Below are 25,294 nucleotides of genomic sequence, written 5' to 3'. Positions count from 1 at the left end.
TAAACCCTCCAACAAACATTGCTCAGGGTTCAAGGTTATTACGATGGCATCTCTGTGAGTAAGCCCTTTTACAAGGCAACAACATTATGCACGGGCTTCATGCAGGTTATCCAAAAACATGCCATCGCTGACATGCCCTCCTAATGTGACTGCTGACGTGTTGGGTGTGAAGCTAACCACAAGGGGGGAAACTCATTCCTCAACTAGGTTTTTATTGCAGTCATGTCAAGAGGTTGATTGATATGCCATTATGACAGAGCCTTCCATACCTTTCTGTTATAGGCTACTGGGCTTAAAACCATAGAAATATAATAATTATAAGTAGTTTGATTTGTTCTAATACTACTGATGGAAATGGGGATTCTCCATTACAGTAAACTATCAAAAACATATTCTAACCAATGAAATTGACCACTAGGGACACCTATAAGATGTACACTACATGATCAAAAATATATGGACAGCTGCTCGTCGAACATCTCATTCTAAAATCATGGGCATTAATATGGAGTTGGTCCCACCTTGGCTGGAATAACAGCCTCCACTATTTTGGGAAGGCATTCCACTAGATGTTGGAACATTGTTGCAGGGACTTGTTTCCATTCAGCCACAAGAGCATTAATAGGTTGGGCACTGATGTTGGGCGATTAGGCCTTGCTCACAATCTACATTCCAGTTCATCCCAAAGGTGTTCGATGGGGTTGAGGTCAGGGCTCTATGCAGGTCAGTCAAGTTCTTTCACACCAATCTCGACAAACCATTTCTGTATGGACCTCGCTTTTTGCACAGGGGCATTGTCATGCTGAAACAGGAAAGGGCCTTCCCCAAACTGTTGCCACATAGTTGGAAGCACAGTATCGTCAGAATGTCATTGTATGCTGTAGCGTTAACATTTCCCTTCACTGGAACTAAGAGGCCTAGCCGTACCATGAAAAACAGCCCCAGACCATTATTCCTCCTCCACCAAACATTACAGTTGGCACTATGCATTGGAGCAGATAGCGTTCTCCTGGCATCTGCCAAACTCAGTCGGACTGCCAGATGGTGAAGCGTGATTCATCACTCCAGAGAACGCGTTTCCACTGCTCCAGAGTCCAATGGCGGCGAGCTTTACACCACTCCAGCTGACGCTTGGCATTGCACATGGAGATCTTAGGCTTGTGTGCAGCTGCTCGGCCATGGAAACTCATTTGATGACGCTCCCAACTAACAGTGACGTTGCTTCCAGAGGCCGTTTGGATCTCGGTAGTGGGTGTTGCAAGCGAGGGCGGATGATTTTTACGCACGTCTTTCAGAATTCGGCAGTCCCATTCTGTGAGCTTGTGTGGCCTACCACTTCACAGCTGAGCCGTTGTTGCTCCTAGAAGTTTCCACTTCACAATAACAGCACTTACAGTTGACCCGAGGCAACTCTAGCAGGGCAGACATTTGACAAACTGACTTGTTGGAAAGGTGGCATCCTATGACGGATTCTACTGCCGGTGTTTGTCTATGGAGATTGCCGTGTGCTCGATTTTATACACATGTCAGCAACGGGTGTGGCTGAAATGGCCAAATCCACTAATTTGAAGGGGTGTCCACATACTTTTGTGTATATAGTGTATTTTTTATCACTCTTAGAAAAACATTGTGCATCCTTGCCAAATAGTATGAGCTGTGGGTATTAAGTAAATATTTGTGCAAATGACAGAACTGTGGTACAGTAGTAGTATTGCCTCTGGTTTTCCCAATTTTGGACAGTCCGCAGGAGATTGGTGGCAGCTTAATTGGGGAGAACGGACTTGTGTTAATGTCTGGAGTAGGATGAGTGGAATTTGATCAAATACATAAAAGACATGGTTTCCAGGTGTTTGATGGGATTCCATTTGCTGCCTTCCGAACATTATTATGAGCCGTCATCCCCTCCGCAGCCTCCCGTGGTGGACTCCACTAGGGTTCAAGCGAACCGCTTCACCTTTCGTTCACCTTCAGTTTATGCCGATATGTTTATTTATAAAGCGGGGGCAAGGGTACTTCCTCGGTCTATCTGGAGTCATGCGATCGTCACAACATTGATTCATAATTGAATGGTGTGGGCTCAACGGCTACACCATGCAGGACTGATCCCTGATTGGTTATGGGTTCGTCCGGATTAAACACTCTCAGAGTATATATATATTGTGGAAGATGTGACAGTTCCAAGAAACTAGATGGCTGAGTAGTTCCAAGTTTCCAACAACTTACGCAAATACATTCATTCGTGTTGAGCGCCAAGTGCCCCAGTGCATATCCGCTATTAGCCTATCGCTGGTTGAGAATGAGGGCACAAATCCAAAAGGTAAAACAGATAGTCGAATTGTTAAAGAAGAAGACGGTTGGGTTGCAGCACTTCAAGCCAACGTCTTCAGTGTGCGTCCTGGACCCGAAGGATGCTGCGGTGGTTGCGCCTTGTGGACAAAGTCTTCCCTCGCAAACTCAGAGCCTTTATTCGATACCTGGACCCACCAATTGGCCCTTATTTGGCAGTTTGATAGAACTACTCCGCAAAGGAGGGCTGCAAAGACAACATGATGCATTGGTAAATGATAAAACAATTATTATAATTAGGCTATAGGATTAATAACATTAAGCATTGAAAATAAAATGTAATTTTCGAGAGAAAATATACACAGTTTAATAAATAATCAAATTTGTTTTGGGTGAAGTAAATGTATTGTGAATGATATTTATTTCTTTTAGATTGATTACCATAAGAAATTCGGCAAGATTTTCCGGATGAAACTCGGCTCCTTTGAATCGGTCCATATTGGCGCACCTTGCTTGCTGGAAACGCTCTACAGAAATGAGAGCGTTTACCCGCAGCGTCTGGAGATTAAACCCTGGAAAGCCTACCGAGACTTCAGAGACGAGGCATATGGACTTCTTATTCTGTAAGTAGCAATTTTCAATATTAATATGATATCAAGCTATTTGCTTAGCAGTAGTATACAGATGAAAATAGCTCATATTTTTCCGCATGATTTTTAGGGAAGGGAAAGACTGGCAGAGGATGAGAAGCGCATTTCAGCAGAAATTGATGAAACCCTCCGAAGTCGCGAAACTTGATGGAAAAATAAATCAGGTATGTAAGATCATTTTCTCTGCGTTAAAACAGTACAATTCAACGTGAATTTGATCAAAGAATGTCTGGTATTTACTGTAATTTCTGTCTCCAAAATGTAGGTGTTGTCGGATTTCGTTAGTAGAATTGGACAAGTGACTGACAATGGACGATTTGAGGACTTGTACTTCGAATTGAATAAATGGTCAATGGAGAGTACGTACTCTATTGAATGATTAGGCTATAAATAACGAACATATTTGTAGTTAGATATCAATTGTTGCTTATATCTAATTCAGATGTATTAAATACATTACATTATTCTAAATATAATTGTATTGTTTAAAAAAAACAATTGAGTAAACCTCTTATTAGAATGAATACACACGGTATAATTGTTTGTTTCTCAGCATCATTCATAAATCAATTCATGTTTTCAAATGTTTATGATCTGATTGTTGATCCTCGTTATACTTACAGCCATTTGCTTAGTGCTCTATGACAAAAGATTCGGACTTCTGCATGACAACGTCAACGAAGAGGCTATGACCTTTATCATGTCCATAAAAACAGTAAGTGGTTCATCATTTTACACATCGAATTACTATCTGCATAGTGAAGGGTAGACTGTATTGTGGGCGCAGCTGAAGACCCCCGACTTGATAACCTTAGTGATCTTTCTGGAGTGTTGGGAAGTAGTGAACTACATGTAGTTCAACTAATAGTTTAACTCGAATTTGCAGTAGCTTGGTGGTAGTTGAATTAAATTATAATTTTGCTTGTGTTAACTACTTTTTTGCCATGTAGCAGTGTAGCTAACTACTGGAACTACACACTACTGTTTTACCATGTAGCAGTGTAGCTAACCACTGAAACGACACACTGCTGTTTTATCATGTAGCAGAGTAGATAACTACTGGAACTACACACTACTGTTTTATCATGTAGCAGTGTAGCTAACTACTGGAACTACACACTACTGTTTTACCATGTAGCAGTGTAGCTAACCACTGAAACTACACACTACTGTTTTATCATGTAGCAGTGTAGATAACTACTGGAACTACACACTACTGTTTTATCATGTAGCAGTATAGATAACTACTGGAACTACACACTACTGTTTTATCATGTAGCAGTGTAGATAACTACTGGAACTACACACTGCTGTTTTATCATGTAGCAGTGTAGCTAACTACTGGAACTACACACTACTGTTTTATCATGTAGCAGTGTAGATAACTACTGGAACTACACACTGCTGTTTTATCATGTAGCAGTGTAGATAACTACTGGAACTACACACTGCTGTTTTATCATGTAGCAGTGTAGATAACTACTGGAACTACACACTGCTGTTTTATCATGTAGCAGTGTAGATAACTACTGGAACTACACACTGCTGTTTTATCATGTAGCAGTGTAGATAACTACTGGAACTACACACTGCTTTTATCATGTAGCAGTGTAGATAACTACTGGAACTACACACTGCTGTTTTATCATGTAGCAGTGTAGATAACTACTGGAACTACACACTGCTGTTTTATCATGTAGCAGTGTAGATAACTACTGGAACTACACACTGCTGTTTTATCATGTAGCAGTGTAGATAACTACTGGAACTACACACTGCTGTTTTATCATGTAGCAGTGTAGATAACTACTGGAACTACACACTGCTGTTTTATCATGTAGCAGTGTAGATAACTACTGGAACTACACACTGCTGTTTTATCATGTAGCAGTGTAGATAACTACTGGAACTACACACTGCTGTTTTATCATGTAGCAGTGTAGATAACTACTGGAACTACACACTGCTGTTTTATCATGTAGCAGTGTAGATAACTACTGGAACTACACACTGCTGTTTTATCATGTAGCAGTGTAGATAACTACTGGAACTACACACTGCTGTTTTATCATGTAGCAGTGTAGATAACTACTGGAACTACACACTGCTGTTTTATCATGTAGCAGTGTAGATAACTACTGGAACTACACACTACTGTTTTTGCAAAAATATAATAAAACACATGTGAAGTAGTCAATCATTTCAGACCTGCCTAATACTTGAAACACTTTTGTGTGCCTAATTCTCACTTTTTGTCTTTAATAGGAAAAAATTACCAAGTTAAATTACATTCTCTTAACAATCGGACTCTAGTGAACTGTTCTTGCAATTTGTCGACTATGACACTTCAGATTTACATGTTATCATTTTTTGTTATAATTTTCACTAAGCAGTTTGGAGGCTACTTGTTCAAAGTGACTTGAGTTAATTAAATTATGTTTTTCTAAAGGGTAGCTTTAGTGTAGCTTAACTTATTCTGGTGTGAAGTAATGTGTATCTTGGTGAACTATATTTTTGGAGTAGCTTCTTAGCACTGGCTTTTTGTGACACAGCTAGGCTGCACGCTCGCTCTCTGAGCCTATAGAAAGAGCGCAGGTCATTGAGTTCACTTGAATGAGTGGGCTATAATCACCACAGCGACAGTTACTGATGGTGCAATAGACTATCTCTCGGCTGGGGGCTGGCTGTAAATTACTGGAGCAAATCAATACCACATGCAGGAGACAAAAACATAGTAAAAAAGGTCATAACATTTTTTGTTATAGTAACCATTAACCAATTACCATTGAAATACTGTAGGAAGACCTTGGAAATGAATGAATGGTTACTTGCAAAAATACATTGTTACTGTATGTCTGTATTTGATTGTTACATTTAAAGTCTCTCTCTCTCTCTCTCTCTCTCTCTCTCTCTCTCTCTCTCTCTCTCTCTCTCTCTCTCTCTCTCTCTATGTAGATGATGAGCACATTTGGCATAATGATGGTCACGCCAGTGGAGCTCCACAAAAAACTGAATACCAAAACGTGGCAGGCCCACACTATGGCATGGGACCGTATATTCAGCATAGGTACAAACAACCTCTAACACCTTTTCAATGTTCCCTGACTCTCTCTTGCAACTCCCCTCCCCATCCCTCTAAAGTAACCTCCCCTCCATGTCCCTTCTGTCCCCCCTGAAACCTCCCCTCCATGTTCCCTCTGTCCCCCCTGAAACCTCCCCTCCATGTCTCCTCTGTCCCCCCTGAAACCTCCCCTCCATGTCCCTTCTGTCCCCCCTGAAACCTCCCCTCCATGTTCCCTCTGTCACCCCTGAAACCTCCCCTCCATGTTCCCTCTGTCCCCCCTGAAACCTCCCCTCCATGTCTCCTCTGTCCCCCCTGAAACCTCCCCTCCATGTTCCCTCTGTCCCCCCTGAAACCTCCCCTCCATGTCTCCTCTGTCCCCCCTGAAACCTCCCCTCCATGTCTCCTCTGTCCCCCCTGAAACCTCCCCTCCATGTCTCCTCTGTCCCCCCTGAAACCTCCCCTCCATGTCTCCTCTGTCCCCCCTGAAACCTCCCCTCCATGTTCCCTCTGTCCCCCCTGAAACCTCCCCTCCATGTCTCCTCTGTCCCCCCTGAAACCTCCCCTCCATGTCTCCTCTGTCCCCCCTGAAACCTCCCCTCCATGTTCCCTCTGTCCCCCCTGAAACCTCCCCTCCATGTCTCCTCTATCACCCCTGAAACCTCCCCTCCATGTCTCCTCTGTCACCCCTGAAACCTCCCCTCCATGTTCCCTCTGTCCCCCCTGAAACCTCCCCTCCATGTCTCCTCTATCACCCCTGAAACCTCCCCTCCATGTCTCCTCTGTCACCCCTGAAACCTCCCCTCCATGTTCCCTCTGTCCCCCCTGAAACCTCCCCTCCATGTCTCCTCTGTCCCCCCTGAAACCTCCCCTCCATGTCTCCTCTGTCCCCCCTGAATTCTCCCCTCCATGTCTCCTCTGTCCCCCCTGAAACCTCCCCTCCATGTCTCCTCTGTCCCCCCTGAAACCTCCCCTCCATGTCCCCTCTGTCCCCCTAAAACCTCCCCTTCATGTTCCCTCTGTCCCCCCTGAAACCTCCCCTCCATGTCCCCTCTGTCCCCCCTGAAACCTCCCCTCCATGTTCCCTCTGTCCCCCCTGAAACCTCCCCTCCATGTCTCCTCTGTCCCCCCTGAAACCTCCCCTCCATGTCCCCTCTGTCCCCCTAAAACCTCCCCTCCATGTTCCCTCTGTCCCCCCTGAAATCTCCCCTCCATGTTCCCTCTGTCCCCCCTGAAACCTCCCCTCCATGTCTCCTCTGTCCCCCCTGAAACCTCCCCTCCATGTCCCCTCTGTCCCCCTAAAACCTCCCCTCCATGTCTCCTCTGTCCCCCCTGAAACCTCCCCTCCATGTCTCCTCTGTCCCCCCTGAAACCTCCCCTCCATGTCCCTTCTGTCCCCCCCTGAAACCTCCCCTTCACATCCCCTCTGTCCCCCCTGAAACCTCTCCTCCATGTCTAAACCACGTCTAAAACAACCCCATCTTCTTTCCCCCCTTTCTTAAACTCACAACCTCCATATCAACCCTCCAACCCTCACTCTCACGTCCAGCCACCCTCCCTCTAAAGGAACTTCCTCTCCATGTCCTCTCTCCCCCTGATGAAACCTCTCAGCCCGCCACATTCACTTTAAACCCCTCCCTAGGCAACCCCCCAATCCCTACACCACAGCGCGTGTTTTGCAGCTCTTTCTCCAGATGACGTATGACCCACAAACTGTTTTGAGCACATTTCCAGTCAGGTGATAGCAGACAGAGAGATATGAGCAGGGTGCCTCTGTGATCAATGCATTTGGCTCTACACTTCTTACATGACACAGCCAGAGTGGTAGTAAACCGGATGACCTAAGAGGGAGAAGTCTCCCAAATATTTGTATTTGTAATAGTGGGAGGGATGGCGGGATAGAGGGCTGGAGGGGAGGAGGGAGGTGTGGAATGTTGGCTCAGGACTTTGCTACTGATCGTTTTTTGTGTTGCTTGCTTGGCAGTGGCTTGCCCCCCCCCACACACACACACACTCACTGGTGTAGCACAACACCCTAGGCAGGAGGCCAATGAGCTTCGCCCCTCCCGGAAGTTGGGCCCCCCAGATAGCCATGAATTATGTAATGAACTATATAATGTTCTTAATTACAGTAAATTAGCTTTAAAACTGCAACATTTTCTCTGTCTCATGGCAAAATGGGAAGGAAATTAGCTCAGGGATTCTTGAAAGTCCCTGCCGAACAAGGATTGTCCCATAAAAAAAATATTTAGTTGCATTATTTGACCTTAAAATCTGCATTTACAGGAGTTTTATAAGTGAAAATATTTGTTTGTGAATTTTCCAAATACTTTCAATATTACTAATGTCCATGTCGGCTCTATGCCTTGAAATGCCCTTGTCCGGAGGCAAAGGATTCAAATGTCAAACTCTTCCAAAAAGTATTTAAAATTAAAATAAATGGCAATAATGGTTATTAACTGAAAAGTTATCTAATGTAGTTTCTTGCAATAGCCTTCTGTGACTTTAAAGAATATTTCTATCAAAAATGTATCAAAATTCCTAAAAAATGTGTCCAGAGATTCGGTGAACTGTCAGATTTGTCAAAAATCCTAAATGAATCAGGAATAAGCAGGGACAGCTATATCATAAGGACCCCTTCTTCATGTCCTCATTACACGTAGTTCTCTACTTTTGATAGATTTAAACAAACAATATCGAAATTGCCATGGTCACAACAATAAACTGCCAACTCTATCTGCCTGATAGAATATGAATTTTAGTTCAAATATGTTATAAAGTTATACATTTGTTATAAAGTTATAAAGCAACTGAGGAAGAACTAAATTGCTATTTTGTATATCACTTGAATGAAGATTTTTTTTAAATCTCTGTAAAACATCTACTCTTGTCAGGTGTCAGTGTGCAGAGGTGAGGACGGAGTCAGGCGCAGGACACAGAACTGAGTAAAATAATGTACTTTGGGCCTCCCGGGTGGCGCAGTGGTTAAGGGCACTGTACTACCAGAGACTCTGGGTTCGCGCCCAGGCTCTGTCGTAACCGGCGCGACCGGGAGGTCCGGGGGGCAACGCGCAATTGGCCTAGCGTCGTCCAGGTTAGGGAGGGGTTGGCCGGTAGGGATATCCTTGTCTCATCGCGCACCAGCGAGTCCTGTGGCGGGCTGGGCGCAGCGCACTCGCTAACCAAGGTTGCCAGGTGCACGGTGTTTCATCCGACACATTGTCCGACACAAGCAGTTGTGTATTGGAGGACGCATGACTTTCAACCTTTGTCTCTCCCGAGCCCGTACGGGAGTTGTAACGATGAGACAAGATAGTAGCTGGATACCACGAAATTGGGGAGAAAACGGGGTAAAAAAAATTATATATATATATATATATAAAAAATATAAAAAATGATGTACTTTACTCGAAAAATAAACAACCATAAATTCCACGCAGGGAAAACACACCATAACACAGAAGACTAACAAGATACAATCACGCACAAAACATCATGGGAACCAAAGGGTTAAATAGGGAAAATAATTATAACGTAATGGGAACCAGGTGTGTACAATCAAGACAAAACAAATGGAAAAATAAACGTAGATCCATGGCAGCTAGAAAGCCGGTGACGACGACCGCCGAACGTCGCCCGAACAAGGAGAGGCACCAACTTCGGCAGAAGTCGTGACAACTCTCTTCTAAAAATGTTTTCTAATTAATAATTTTCCATATTTTACAAATGTTTAGTTTTGAACTTGTATTTTTAGAGGCAAAAATATGTCTGTTTTAAGTATCTGTTGTCAACTCGTTCAGTGGCTTGTCAACTCTGTCACTGATGGCTAACCCCCTTAAGATCGATATTCAGAAAAACATATTTGAATCACTGTTCTGCAACATATGCTTAAACAATTGTATGTTGCACTTCAGGAGATGAAAGGTGTTTGCTGGCTTATGAAAGAATGCCCAGACCTTAGAGCTTTTTATGTCTCTATTTTGGTTGGGTCAGGGTGTGATTTGGGTGTTCCTTTTTCTATGTTTTTGTATTTCTTTGTTTTGGCCGGGTAGGGTTCTCAATCAGGGACAGCTGTCTATCGTTGTCTCTGATTGGGAACCATACTTAGGTAGCTTTTTCCCATAGGGTTTTTGTGGGTAGTTAATTTCTGTTTAGTGTTTTCACCTTACAGGACTGTTTCAGTTATTCTCTTGTTTATTTTTGTTAGTGTTCAGTTTTAATAAACCAAGCATGAACATTTACCACGCTGCGCTTTGGTCCGTTGATTCCTCTTCTTCCGATGACGAATACCGTTACAGGTCATTTTAGGGCATGTTTACTATAGTCTTCATGTTTTTAGATGTTTACAATTATCATTGTTTTATGACTGGTTGCAGCTTTTCTCAAATGGAATCCATGTTTTGGTGAATGAAGTTGACCCTCAGAATGGCTTTAAAATGTGAAGTAATTGTTACCTTATACTCTATATATCAATCCGTTTATTAGTTCCTATTTTTATCTTCCTGTTGTCTCTAGCCAAAGTCTACATAGACAAGAAGATAAAGCACCACACAGAGACAACGGGGCCCGGTGACGACTTTCTGGGTGACATCTACCGCCACAGTCACCTGTCCAAGAAGGAGCTGTACGCCGCCATCACAGAGCTCCAGATTGGAGGAGTGGAGACGGTAAGGATCAATTGACAAATGTAACAGAGCTGGTTCGATGAACCACGCTCGCATGTTGAGTATCCTTGCTAATAATTTAGCGTCACAACATTGAAGTGTGATAGGGCCTCCAGTTTTTTAGGTGAACTGTGATGAATAACGTGGCTTGAGACCTGACGGCTTGCTTTACGCCTAGGCATTAGCTTTAGCGAGCTAACTGTCTTGAGACCCGGTTTTGAATCTCGGTCCTTCAAACAAGGATAGGGCCAGATATATCATTCACTTGCACCAGTGCCTATTTCACTATTCTATTTTCAGAACAATAAGCAGGGAAAACATGATACTTAATCCTTTATTTTTGACTTTTCTCCTTACTTCATTCCTTACTTTGACCTTTGACTTTTTGCATTCCACATTTTAAGTGGTATTCCCTCCCTGTGAGAGAAGGAACAAAATGATCCTGAGGAATCCCTCACATTCCTCAGCTCCATTAACTGTAGAACCCCTCACTGGAATGCAGTTCATAGTATCTCTCTGAGTCTGACATCTCTCCCATCCCTCTCTCTCTCTCTTTCTCTGTCTGTTTGTCTCTCTTGCTCTCTGTCTCTCTTGCTTTCTGTCTCTCTGTCTCTCTCTCTCTCTGTTGTTTTTTCCAGACTGCCAACAGCTTGCTGTGGGCTATTTTCAACCTCTCCCGTAACCCATGCGCTCAGGGGAAGCTGCTCCAGGAAATTAGAGAAGTTCTTCCTGCCAATCAGACTCCCAGCGCTGAGCACCTCCAGAGAATGCCCTACCTCAAGGCCTGCCTCAAGGAGTCCATGAGGTACAGTAAGACATTCCACTGATGCAAAAACGACAACACCACAGACTGTACTGTATACTCAAACACAAGTGCAGAACAGATGAAGTAGGTTAGCTATAGGCTATCAGTACCCCTCAGATCTTAATCTGAAATAACCATACAGTTGCAGATACTGACAGAGTACACACATACATTTTTCTCAACTCCAAATCAATGGAGTAGTTGCGTAATGTCAAACCAGCCATGCCCTCGGTAATTCAAAAACTGTAGGCAAGCAGTTTATAGTGAGATAACTAGGTATGATGACTGGGTGACCATTCACTACAGCTTATAGCAACAACAGTAAGGTCACGTTGTTGTCCTTAAATACCTTAGTACTACTACACCGATAATAACACTAAATCTCATGATGTCACAAGAGTTTGAAACGTAACAAGTGTTTTGAGAGTTTAATGCGTAAACTCACGCAGAGAATGCTTATAACGTTTGACAGGGGATTAGTTATATTTCCTTTCAACTTTCCGTTTGAAATGGTTTGAGTATGTTTAACTGATCCTAAAGAGCTTACATGTATATGCATCCCCCTGCTTCAAGGCTATATTCCCAAGCAATGTTTTCAAATTCCTGCAGGTTATCGCCGTCAGTTCCCTTCACGAGTCGGACCTTAGACAAAGACATTGTGTTGGGGGATTACTCCATTCCCAAGGGGGTATGTGGGTTACTTCCAATTCCCTCATTTAAGAGGTTCGGTTCATTAGTCTCGGATCAATTAACATGTACATTTGATCAAGATTTTTGTTTTTCATTTGCAGACAGTGTTGATGATCAACAGCCATGCTCTCGGTGCCAATGAGGAGTACTTTGAGCACAGTAGCCTGTTTAAGCCAGAGCGTTGGTTAAGAGAAAGCAGACCCATCAACCCCTTTGCCCATGTACCGTTTGGCATTGGGAAGAGGATGTGCATCGGGCGGCGTCTGGCAGAGCTACAGTTGCAGTTGGCACTCTGCTGGGTAAGAACAACCTCCTGTGACCGCCAAGTCGCCAAAATTGTAATATCACTGCAGGTAGTGCTGAACACGTGAATATTACTCTCTCTTCTTGAACCAGGCTTAAATTTACAGTGCATTCGGAAAGCATTCCAACCCCTTGACTTTTTCCACATTTTGTTACATTACAGCCTTATTCTAAAATGGAGTAAATAAAACATTTTCCTCATCAATCTACACACAATACCCCATAATCACAAAGCAAAAACAAGATGTTTAGACATTTTCGCAAATGGTTATTCAGAGATTTTTCTTGATTGGAGTCCATCTGTGGTCAATTAAATTGATTGGACAAGATTTGGAAAGGCACACACCTGTCTATTTCAGAGCAAAAAACAAGTGTTGAGGGTGAAGGGATTGTCCGTAGAGCTGCGAGACAGGATTGTGTAGAGGTACCACAGTGCCCTCCATCATTCTTCAATCATTCTTCTTAGAGATGGCCACCTGGCCAAACTGAGCAATTGGTGGAGAAGGGCCTTGGTCAGCATGGTGACCAAGAACCCGATGGTCACTCTGACAGAGCTCCAGAGTTTGTGGAACATCCTTCCTTGCAGCACTCCACCAATCAGGCCTTTATGGTAGATTGGCCGGACAGAAGTCACTCCTCAGTAAAAGGCACATGACAGCCTGCTTGGAGAATGCCAAAAGGCACCTAAAGGATGCAGACCATGAGAAACAATATTCTCTGGCCTGATAAAACCATTGAACTCTTTGGCCTGAATGCCAAGCATCACGTCTGGAGGAAACCTGGCACCGTCCCTGCGGTGAAGCATAGTGGTGGTAGCATCATGCTGTGGAGATGTTTTTCAGTGGCAGGGACTGGGAGACTAGTCAAGATCGAGGGACGGATGAACGGAGCAAAGTACAGAGAGATCATTGATGAAAACCTCTTGCAGAGCGCTCAGGACCTTAGACTGGGGTGAAGGTTCACCTTTCAACAGGACAATGACACTAAGCACACAACCAAGACAACACAGGAGTGGCTTCGGGACAAGTCTCTGAATGTCCTTGTGTGGCCCAGCCAGAGCGCGGACGTGAACCCGATCGAACATCGCTGGAGAGACCTGAAAACAGCTGTGCAGCGACGATCCCCATCCAACCTAATTTGCAAAATTTCTAAAAACCTGTTTTTGCTTTGTCATTGTGGGGTATTGTATGTAGATTGATGAGGGGAAAAAACAGTTTAATCCATTTTAGAATAAGTTTGAAATGTAACAAAATGTGGAAAAAGTCAATGGGTCTGAATAATTTCCGAATACACAGCATATACATTGTTCCAAGAAGACGTTGTCCTACAATGTGTTTCAAATTTGAAAGATATTTTTATTTCACCATGTGACTCTTACCTCATTTGATACTGATGCCCTTCCTTATCTAACGATTGCTCTTTTTCCCCTCTTTCTACAAGGTGGTCAGGGATTATGAAGTTGTGGCGACAGATTGTGAACCAGTTGATGTTATCCATTCTGGGATGCTAGTTCCCAACCGTGAACTCCCTGTGGCATTCATCAGACGATGAGGTAAGAATAAAACTCGCTCTTGACTATACCTCAAAATCATCCATATACTAAGACTTAAATCATTGTAATGTTTTCCTGTTAGTCATTGTAATGTCTTGTTGTTCATTGTAATGTCTACCTGTTATTCAATAAAACATAAAGAAAAACCCTTGAATGGGTAAGTGTGTCCAAACTTTTGACTGGTACTGTATATATATAACATATCTCAAATGTATATAATACATAATACTACAAACTCGCAAACAGTCAGGAAACATATCAGCATGTTTTTAAATATTAAATTTGATTCCATATGTTATTCTTTTCCTGAACAGATCAAATACAGCCCATTTGGACGTCACAAGAGACTCCACATATTGCTGCTCTGCTGCTCTGTAAATATCAATGAACTATTTCAGATATAAATATGTATTTATGTAATCCTGTCCAATATACCTCAAACTAATATTAAATATATTTAAACAATTAAATATGACAGTTTACTTGTTGATCACTGTCACTTCTACGATACAGCAGCTGTACTTACTGCCCACATCTTACACAACTGTTCTTGTGTCAAATATATTCATGAAATTATGACTTTTGTATACGTTGTGTTCTTATGGTAAATTATATACATGTAAAAAGTCTACTTGTGTTTCTTTTTCATTGTGTATAAAGTGCAATTATAGTGTCAACATGATGTAGGCCTACATGGAACACTAGTATTTCTTAGAATATATTCATACAATTCTTTATATATTTAATCCACTTTCTGATTTTGTTGCAGAAATGTTAATGTTTGAAATTGAAATTAATTTGCAGAATACGATTTAAGATTAATACAACTGTATCATAGCTACACACAAAAGCTAAGGACCTAATAATGTCTGACTTTGGTATATCATCATATTTGTGTGTGAAAATGCCATGGAATGCACCATATGGTAATCTTACTGGCTCTTGTGCTCAGCTCAGGGCTGCTGTTCAGTAACACCAGTATCAGATATATCAACTATCCACACAGCATAGTGCAGCTGTAGTCTGACAACAAGGAGCGGTTTATTATCCTTTTGTACGCTTATCTCACTGTAAATGTTTGGTTTTACTAATCTGATATTAATGGTCTGAAATACATCATTTGCTGAAAAGTGGTAATATTGTTAATTTCTGCTTTGGAAATTGAGTGTATTTCAGGTAGTATACTATAGCATTTGCGTGTACCTTATTGACATAACGTCTTTTAAAGAGGGGAGAGAGAGTTAGAGGAATACACACATGAAAACGCAGGTATTGTTTAAAACAATCATTGATATATATACTCTAGATGACTGAAAGGGAGCACTGTGGTGAATAGTTTGGAAGCAATAGAAATTCATTTTTTTATGTCATTCTTTTTTTTGTCACGTTTATTCTATTACATCTTAATGCATACTTATAAATTATAGTTTTTGAACTAAACATTTAAAAAATATATGTATGAAAACACTTACCTTCAAGTAATACTTAAAAAAAAACATTACTAACGTTACTGTCCCCACTACAAAACAAATAGTTACATACATGTAATTTTGTCCTTGAAACATTGAATTGAAATACTGTAGAATCACATTCATTCCTATGGAGGACTGCTCCTACTGGGGGGTGCCAATATGGCCGACCGGTGGCTTCAAAACCTCTCAATGGCCAATACAGGGTTTATATACATCCTTGGTTTAAACCCATGCAATGTGTGATCGCAAGTCAGCAGATACCGCTAGACCAGGCTCACACAATCATATAACTTCTGTTTTAGTCTTACTGATAAGAAAAATATATTCAACTGTTTTAAACCAATTGGGATCCTTTAAGGAAACTTTTGCAGTGTGGAAAAATATTGACTATATTGCATCATATTCAGTTATATTTCATTTCACTTTACTTCAAATGCTTATGCAGAAAGATCACCAATACAAAATGTGAAATGTCTACCTGTTATTACCTGTAATGTCTACCTGTAATGTCTACCTGTTATTACCTGTAATGTCTACCTGTTATTACCTGTAATGTCTACCTGTTATTACCTGTAATGTCTACCTGTTATTACCTGTAATGTCTACCTGTTATTACCTGTAATGTCTACCTGTTATTACCTGTAATATCTACCTGTTATTCATTGTAATGTCTACCTGTTATTCATTGTAATGTCTACCTGTTATTACCTGTAATGTCTACCTGTTATTACCTGTAATGTCTACCTGTTATTACCTGTAATATCTACCTGTTATTCATTGTAATATCTACCTGTTATTCATTGCCCAAAGCTGCAAGTACTCTATTGTGGTCCTTTGATTTGAAATGCACTGATTTGAAATACACTGATTTGAAATGCACTGATTTGAAATACACTGATTTGAAATACACTGATTTGAAATACACTGATTTGAAATACACTGATTTGAAATACACTGATTTGAAATGCACTGATTTGAAATACACTGATTTGAAATACACTGATTTGAAATACACTGATTTGAAATGCACAGCTGGATATTTAAGATAGTGTACTTCTGCCATCTTCTGTTCAAAACATATACTTCAAGTCATGTCACGAGATGTCTTGTATCACAACAAGAAACTGATTTGGACTGAATAATGTCATTTCCTTTTACATTATTTCTGTTGACATTATGAAAATATTATGAATCTGTAGTCTACAATAATGTTTTAATTTAGTTTCATTTTATTTCAGTATACATGGGTGCTAAAAGTAGAGTGCAACAGGAAATTCAAGAATACATGCTACTGTAAATCAATAAATGTGATACAGGAAAGAAAATGATGCAGTATACATGTAGTAATAATGAAATAGTAAGAATAATTATGTAGTAATGTGATAGTATTATCATTATAATATAGTTATACCATCATATAGCATATCATGCTTTTTTAAACCCTCATACTACCTACCGACTGGAGTCATTTTGAGGCGTATTTCTGATCATAGCCCAAAGGTGATTTATGAAATACTCCCAATTTTTCATGACTTTGTCAATCAACTTGTTCTTAATGAATCAAGATCATTGTTTAGTGTTTCTGTATCAATATGGACTTTAAAAAAATGCATGTCCTTTGGGGTCATTTTGACCTGTATCAGTGACCTGCAGAAAGGAAGCTCCTTGTGTACTCTCCTATGGTTATAACTGGTTATAACTAGGCATGACCTTGGTATAATCACAATTACCTCATTAAAGTCTGTCAGGGATATGAATAGTTGGTAGAACTGTAAAACAGACACCAGCTACTCTCTGAATGTACACATAGTGCTGTATTGGTGTGTATCTCCCCCTGAAAAATAGTTATTCTACAGGAAATGTTATATAAATACCAGAATTTCTAGAATATCCTACAATATTCTATATGTGCAACGTATTATAGTATTTGGGTTGCTATAACATTTGGTTTGAAGTGACTTTCAGGATTTGCCCATGCTTTTTGAAGCATCCTGCAATAGACAAATACAAACCCCATTACTTGACTAGCAGCAATGATAATGCTGGCTGTAGGGTAAGTAAATAAAAATAAGAAACAAAGCCATATTTTTGGTAATTTTCTAGCAGGATATATGAATTAATCACTTTTCTTTCAATAAACTGAAGTATATTTAAAATGTTGGTGTACCACCCCTTTAAATGGCAGTCGTTTTTACCACAGAAATATGGCAAAATCTATATTTGCAAAAAATATTATTAAAAAACCAAAATGGTACTAGAATAACATCTGCTTTTTAGTACTAATGTGGATTGTACTTTGAAAAAAAAGCTGCAACATTATTTAAGGGGAAAATGTAGATTTTCGTTTTACAGAATATGCAAATTAACTGTTATTTTGCTAAAATAACAGTCTGCTTTGTTTTCTTAATTTTGATTATTGTACATGTCTAATGATGTTTTGATGAGAATTAAGTGGGCATTTTGCTAGGATTGTTAGTTTTTCCAATAGCTTCTTCTAGGTTTCAAAATGACTCCAGTTGGTAATATATTTATGTAAAATATGTTCTGAGGGTTAACATGCCTTTTTAAGTAGATTCATCACACCTCAAGTGAAAAATGTATTGTATGTCTTTTTTACTACATATAATGGAGATACTGTATTTGAAGCATGACTGCACAACACTGTATGTGTGACCTTATTGGTGGCCTCTTAAGTAAAGTGTGTTCACCTATCATGATATTTGACTAAAGTCCCAGTCTAAGAGAACCAGATTGCCAAAAAAAAAAAAATCCCCAATAAAAATATCACACTGTGTACACATGCAGCATGTGTACGGTATGTGTTTTCCCAAAAGGGACTGTCTGTCACCACCTGATATTTTCCTCATGTTCTGCTATTTCACAAGTTTTGAACTCAAAGCATTGACGTAAAGCACACAAAAACATTGGCAAGTGTTATAACAAAGGTGAGAGTAACTTTACCCTCGGTTTCTCAACATGGTCTTTGCTTTGGACCGCTGCCAAGTGTCATTCACCTGAAATGCGTGTGGAGCTAAACTCAAAACAAATGTAATTTGTTGCTTTGTGAGTACAGGGCTATGCATAATAAGAGTATAAGCTGTTGAAAGTGATGTAGTCTAGAGTAATTGAGCTTGCCTGGCTCAGTGGACAGCGGAACCATCCCAGCACATTTGACACTCCAGGCAAACACAACGCAGGATACTATTTGAAACCTGGGCTGGTCACTATGCGGTCCTGTGAAAGTCAGAGGTGTATCAGAGGCATAATTAAATTAACCCTTATTTTTTCAGGTAAGTTGACTGAAAACACCTTCTAATTTACAGCAACAACCTGGGGAATAATTACAGGGGAGGGGGGGGGGGGGGGTGAATGAGCCAATTGGAAGCTGGGGATGATTAGGTGGCCATGTGGGACAGATGGGGAATTTACCCAGGACACCAGGGTTAACACCCCTAGTCTTACAATAAAAGATTCCATCTGAAAGACAGCACCATACACAGGGCAATGTCACTGCCCTGGGGCATTGGGATTGTTGTTTATTTTTACACCAAAGGAAAGAGTGCCTCCTACTGGCCCTCCAACAACAGCACCTGGTCTCCCATCCGTGGACTGATCAGGTCCAACCACTGCTTAGCTTCAATGGCAAGCCAGCAGTGCAGATGCAGGGTGGCATGAATAAGGTGTGATCACCATGGTACGATCATCTTGACATAGCTCTTTATTAACTACTTGGATCCTTTTCAGTCAACATACATTGTAATTTTGAGTCAGGTACAATAACTAATGGAAGAGGAAGTACTGATAAATAATCCTATGACTACTAGCCTACTGCTTACTAAAATATTGACTAGCTATTAACCAAACTACATACTATTTTTAGAGCATTCTAGTAAAGTAACTGTCCAGTGTCTCCATATTTCTATGAAATATGACCTATAATTGCGTACAACACAAGTGAAATAGTTTTCCTTACAAAAAAAAGTGGTAATTAGGTATATTGAAAATTCATTCTAGATGAAAAGCAGAAATGAGTGTGTGGCATCCTGACTCAAAGTTAAGAAATGTCACACACTACAAAACGTCCTATTCTTACTTTCCTACTTCCACGTTTAGGCGCATCGCTCCTTTGGGAGAATAGACCATCAACAACTCCTTTCCTATTCTAGCGTACTCAAAAAGCCTACTGGGAAGCAGGCTAGAAGAGAAGCTGGACATACTAATAGTTTTTTTATTCATTTAGCCTATTATGTGTTCCCATCATCATTGTGCATACATTTCAGCTAGATAAAAAACTTCATAAGCCCTTTATAAAGTCTACGTAGATGCCATACAAATAATTGATTAACAGATGTAAACTATCTGTTCTTAGTTTCAAGTTTTAATATCATATATCCGGGCTTTGCTAAACTTGGGTTCATATACAGTATATAGCATGATCATTGTTCTAATAAATGATTTGTGAAGCATCTATGTAGGCCTTATAAAGGACTATGAATCTTCATAAGGCCTTTATAAGTTATAGTTTGTTTAAAGTCAGACTGAAAAGTCTATATTTTAAGAGTTGTTGAGTGCATGACTGCCCGTGTCATCGGTATGTGTGTAAATGTTTCTCACAGTTAGCTGACGTTGGCAGTGGTGGTAGCAAGAGGCCACAGGTCTTGAATTAGCATTAGCAATTGATGACCCTGCCTTACTAAATAGGACTTTGTGAACCTCACGCCCCATAGACATATGCCTGAGTATAATGGGCTGTTTTTAGGACAACTGTAAGTAATACTGCATTGGTAGTCCTCATTCAATTTCAAGCATGTGTAAAGGAATGTGTAGAGTTTATTTTCTCATTTCATTGGCGAGTTGGAATGACATGTGGTCTGAAAATATCTATTGTATGGATGACTGTGTGTGTAAAACAAGGAAAACATATTAGATCATAGTCTAAGTCTGCATTAGGGGTTATCCTTTTCAAAACAAGGATAACATATTAGATCATAGTAGAAGTCTGCATTAGGGGTTATCCTTTTCAAAACAAGGATAACATATTGGATCATATAGTATGTATAAGCTGGAAGTAGAAGCCTAGATGTTGTTGTCCATCAGTTTACTCCAATTAAGGGAGGGGTGGTAGGGTTAGGGGGAAATAATAATAATAATAATAAACGTCAGTGGAACTGGCTTCTAGGTCCAGAGTTGAAATTAAGGCTAGATTGTACCGTAGCAACGGTTGGGAAAGTTGCTTCTAACACGATTCACTGAAATAGGAAAACAGACAGAGACAGGGTTTGATCGAGGATATATTTATTTGTGTTTATATTTAAGTCTCAAGGTTGACAGGCTACTAATTAGAGGTCCTGTGAGAATCCTGGTTCTTTGGACGAGATCCTTCCCTACCGAATATAAACATCAGACTCACTGTCTCTCTCTCTCTCTCTCCCCCTCTCTCACTCTCTCCCTCGTCTGCCCCCCCCCCCCCCGACCGCCTCACCCATAATATCTACATCACAGAAGGAGACCAGTCCCATAATAGTCCCATGAGCATTGGGCTATAGCGTCACTCCTGCGTTAGACTGCGTTGTATTGTCAAATCAGAGACGGGAGGAGACACATGATAAAGAGAGAGCAAAGGGACTTCTGTGTGCCAGTTTCTCCCAAGCATGAGTGTCTGATGGTGGGTTCAAGCAATGGATTTGTATTTTAATGACATTGTTAAACAGGGATATGTGTATTTTCGCAGCAAGCATTTATGGGTAAGTGCCTGTTTTCAAACCAGCCTCAGACCAAGTCATTGGACCCAACGTGGATGAACTCTTTTCTCAATCATTCTCTCTTTTGTCCAGATCTATCGGAGGTTCTGGCTTGTTCTAAGAAGAGACTCCAGTAAAGGACCCAAGAGATTGGAGAGGTTCTCAAGTGAACAGGCGGCTAACTGCCAATGTCACCACAAAGTAAGCAATCAAACTGAAATACTGGAGTGGTGTACCACTGTGGTTTTCTTTGGAGATTATTATTCCCCCCCATGATTATCAATAACATTGAGAGTTGTGGCTATTTTGTTGATTTGTGAAAATGAGAGTCATTGCACACTCAAATGTACCACATGGTCTCGACAACAAAATGAGAAGAGATATATATTTAGAAGTATAAAGAAGATTTACTCACTGTTTGCTTGCTGTGAGCTTAAATTGACATATAGCTTTGTGGTTTAGTAGAGATGAAATAACTATGTTTCAACCACAGAGATCCTATTAAAAGTTATATGGGTAATTCTATAGTTTCAACAATCTGATAAAGACTGTGTTGGTTGAAGGGTTGTTATTATATAATGAATGCTTTATTATTAAAGAGAACTTTTGGGAGCAACAAACAGGGCCAATATTGTGTCATGTGTCCTATATTCTTTCAGGTGACAGACCTCACAAAAATAAGAAATGTTACCAGACCCCCACGGGATAAAAAGAAACACGCTGTGGTTCTGACGTTCAATGATGACTCACCAAAGGCGTTTGCATGTGATTCAGGTGAGTTTGGGGAAACATGAACTTAATGTTGTATTGAATTGAACTGAATTGAACTCATTTATTTTGTCAACACAACTAACTACAAATTGAAATGATTTACAAGTATAGCACATTCTAAAAGCGTTTCGTTCAACAACTCCTAACAGAGTTGGACGCCAAAGAATGGTGCAATGTGCTACAAATGGAATGTCTGGAGACTAAAATGACTGACCTGCCCTTGGAGGAGCCAGTCCTATTTAACACGAGCCTACATCGAGATCACAGAGGTATAGACCACGTTCGTATAATACTCCAGCAATGACACAAGCTACTGTACTGATCAAATGCTTTCAATAAATGGGTCGAAAAATATGAGCAACATGCTTTAAAGGCCTAATCTTTCCATCTGAAAAACAACAAGCCGACCACACTTGGCGTGATATAAAGCTGAGGGGCTCGAAGAAAGAAGAAAATAAACACTCACATTCATAGGAGCTCTAAATATTTAACCACATTTTGAAACTATGAATTACATAATGTAAGTAACATTGTTCAATTTAATTAGTTTAAACTACCAAAATAAATATCACAGATCGCACCTTGTCTCTGGCTCATCAATGTATTCTGTTCTCTTTTCCAGAGCAGTTCCACGTGTTCATGAAGCCATCACAGTGTATAGATTTCAGTGGGGAATGTAATCTACAGATCACTTGTGACACTCTCTTGCTGTGGGACATCCAGAACCCTGGTCTCAAAATCACATCCTGGCCACTGCGGTCACTTCGGCGTTACGGTCGGGGTCAAAACTGGTTCACATTTGAAGCTGGGAGGTGAGGATCTGGGTATAAAACCACTTCATAAGAATTTTATTAACCAATGTAATGTATATACTGTATAACCAAGTCAACATAGTTTGTAGCTGTCTTCCTATTGGATACTCTATGTTGAGCCGTACATCATACATCTAAATACATAAGTGACCTCATAGACCAAGAGGTGTGTACAGTATACTGCTAGGGGTAGGATTGATGCAGGGTTCATACCCTGTCCTGGGACTCTTTGGACATTGGCTACTGGGAATAGACATATTTACTATACCAGTCATTTCATTTCTAATCATTGAAGAGAAGTGATTAGTGCATACTTAGGAGGAAGGAGAGATCATTTGGAAAAAGCCCAAACCTCCAATGGACTTCACTCTGCTCTACTCCATTACCAATGACCACTGCTCTGAAACAGCTGATCTGAAATGACTTAATAGGTGAAAGTAAGACGGTTGATACCGATCCAGCCCATTGACCAGTCAGAGGTCCTCAAGAGAAAGTGTTATTTAAGATTATGAAACATTGTTGGATTACACAAAATAATATCTTTAGTGAATAAGCAATTCTATGCTTTATAATTCTTGTGGATTGTAAATGCTTAGAAATATTTGCTAATGCTTATTTATGATCGTTTTTTGAAAGTGTAAGTAATTATTGGGAGTCTGTACCAAATTAATTTTTCATAGGCCATTCACAGAATGAATGGTAAACTGTATTTTCCCCAGGATGTGTGACACTGGAGAGGGACTCTTCACCTTTCAGACACCAGAGGGAGAACGGCTCTATCATAGAGTGAATGAGGCGGTGTTAGCCACTGTGGAGCAAGAGGACTGGCTATGCTGTGTACGTTAACCACTTTCACATCACACCTGGGATCAAATGCTATTTGAAGGCTTAAATCTGCCTGGAGTGCCAGGTGGGCGGGGTTTGCAAACTCAATCAAGCACAGCTGAAGTATTTGCAATGATTTCAAATAGTATTTGAACCCAGGTCTAATTCACATAGTCTTATTGTGCCTGTAGCCTACACTGCCCAGCTTAATTGCTGTAATCTCCCCATAATAATGTAGTCAAGCATGACACAATCAAGACAAATCTCCTCTACTATTGAATGAGCACTCAGGCCCCGACCTCCAAGGGGCCCACAACCCTGGGAGGTGTAGAATGGCAGGAAATTAGCTTTAAAACGGCAACATTTTCACTTAGCCTCATGACAAAGCGTGTAGAATAGCATTATAAAACTGCAGTTTTCTCTCTGCACCATGGCAAAATGTGTAGAATAGCATTATAAAACTACAGTTTTCTCTCTGCACCATGGCAAAATGTGTAGAATAGCATTATAAGACTACAGTTTTCTCTCTGCACCATGGCAAAATGTGGTGAAATGCAGTACTTTAGCTGATTTCCACAACAACAGGTGCCCTGGGGCCCCAAATGTGGTAGCACAACCCTGTCTAGGTCCCTATTCAAAATGTGTCTCACAGTATATACTGCACAGGAGTGCTAACCTTGGATCAGTTTTGACTGATCAGATTATGGACAGGGGGGGCTGATTCTTGATTAGCACTCATACTCTTGAGACGCTTGTGAAATGAGATAGAACTCTGCCATCTACTACATATCCATGTATATTAAAACAGTAAGTGTCAGCAGTCTGTGCATTATCACTTCCATTGTCTTGTTTTTTGCCCATGCACCTTCAATCGAATGACCCTTAAAATGTGTTCCATACCCATTTAGGATAAGAGGAAGACAGGCACGGAGAGGAGAACCAGAGAGTCTACAATACCTTGGTCTCTGTGCTGATACTGCTGATTCTGACGGTCCAGTCAGAATCCTTGATCCCATTTGAAATCAGATTAAATATATTCATTGTATATCAGTTTGATAGTCATAGTTGTTTTTTGAAACAATGCTCAGATATGAAGGAATTACGTAAACACATGATGATATATACATATTTACAGTGCCTTGCGAAAGTATTCGGCCCCCTTGAACTTTTGCCACATTTCAGGCTTCAAACATAAAGATATAAAACTGTATTTTTTGTGAAGAATCAACAACAAGTGGGACACAATCATGAAGTGGAACGACATTTATTGGATATTTCAAACTTTTTTAACAAATCAAAAACTGAAAAATCGGGCGTGCAAAATTATTCAGCCCCCTTAAGTTAATACTTTGTAGCGCCACCTTTTGCTGCGATTACAGCTGTAAGTCGCTTGGGGTATGTCTCTATCAGTTTTGCACATCGAGAGACTGACATTTTTTCCCATTCCTCCTTGCAAAACAGCTCGAGCTCAGTGAGGTTGGATGGAGAGCATTTGTGAACAGCAGTTTTCAGTTCTTTCCACAGATTCTCGATTGGATTCAGGTCTGGACTTTGACTTGGCCATTCTAACACCTGGATATGTTTATTTTTGAACCATTCCATTGTAGATTTTGCTTTATGTTTTGGATCATTGTCTTGTTGGAAGACAAATCTCTGTCCCAG

General features: G+C 40.6%; 2 protein-coding genes across 3 annotated transcripts; both read left to right on the top strand.

Annotated features, from left to right (window-relative positions):
- Positions 1-2,131: 2,131 nt before the first annotated feature.
- On the top strand, positions 2,132-14,640 carry cyp24a1 (cytochrome P450, family 24, subfamily A, polypeptide 1). The gene is made up of 12 exons (XM_020482285.2): positions 2,132-2,557; positions 2,719-2,909; positions 3,007-3,100; positions 3,202-3,295; positions 3,560-3,651; positions 5,892-6,003; positions 10,513-10,664; positions 11,300-11,466; positions 12,076-12,154; positions 12,258-12,455; positions 13,900-14,011; positions 14,326-14,640. Exons 1-11 carry the CDS (start codon positions 2,297-2,299, stop codon positions 14,008-14,010), a joined length of 1,551 nt encoding a protein of 516 aa, XP_020337874.2. The 5' UTR covers positions 2,132-2,296; the 3' UTR covers position 14,011; positions 14,326-14,640.
- A 6,348-nt stretch (positions 14,641-20,988) lies between these two features.
- LOC109891656 (docking protein 5-like) lies at positions 20,989-24,682 on the top strand. 2 transcript variants are annotated; one of them, XM_031823889.1, is made up of 7 exons: positions 20,989-21,148; positions 21,318-21,425; positions 21,884-21,998; positions 22,145-22,264; positions 22,618-22,807; positions 23,527-23,644; positions 24,541-24,682. In XM_031823889.1, exons 1-7 carry the CDS (start codon positions 21,086-21,088, stop codon positions 24,604-24,606), a joined length of 780 nt encoding a protein of 259 aa, XP_031679749.1. In that variant the 5' UTR covers positions 20,989-21,085; the 3' UTR covers positions 24,607-24,682. The 2 variants fall into 2 exon arrangements, with proteins under 2 accessions (XP_031679749.1, XP_031679748.1); XM_031823888.1 differs by having other exon boundaries at positions 20,989-21,227.
- The last annotated feature ends 612 nt before the right edge of the window (positions 24,683-25,294 follow it).

This window comes from Oncorhynchus kisutch, linkage group LG5, assembly GCF_002021735.2.
Source record: "Oncorhynchus kisutch isolate 150728-3 linkage group LG5, Okis_V2, whole genome shotgun sequence".
NCBI lineage: Eukaryota > Metazoa > Chordata > Actinopteri > Salmoniformes > Salmonidae > Oncorhynchus > Oncorhynchus kisutch.
Note: the sequence above shows the minus strand (reverse complement) of the source record. Positions and strands in the feature narration are given on the sequence as shown.

What these genes read in the sequence shown, in the direction of transcription:
- cyp24a1 (XM_020482285.2), top strand. Translation starts at nt 2,297, where the DNA reads ATGAGGGCACAAATCCAAAAGGTAAAACAGATAGTCGAATTGTTAAAG. An exon ending in GCATATGGACTTCTTATTCT is followed by an intron (nt 2,910 to 3,006) that starts GTAAGTAGCAAT and finishes CATGATTTTTAG; the next exon opens with GGAAGGGAAAGACTGGCAGA. An exon ending in AGATTGGAGGAGTGGAGACG is followed by an intron (nt 10,665 to 11,299) that starts GTAAGGATCAAT and finishes TGTTTTTTCCAG; the next exon opens with ACTGCCAACAGCTTGCTGTG.
- LOC109891656 (XM_031823888.1), top strand. Translation starts at nt 21,162, where the DNA reads ATGGATTTGTATTTTAATGACATTGTTAAACAGGGATATGTGTATTTT. An exon ending in TTCGCAGCAAGCATTTATGG is followed by an intron (nt 21,228 to 21,317) that starts GTAAGTGCCTGT and finishes TCTTTTGTCCAG; the next exon opens with ATCTATCGGAGGTTCTGGCT. An exon ending in ACTGCCAATGTCACCACAAA is followed by an intron (nt 21,426 to 21,883) that starts GTAAGCAATCAA and finishes ATATTCTTTCAG; the next exon opens with GTGACAGACCTCACAAAAAT.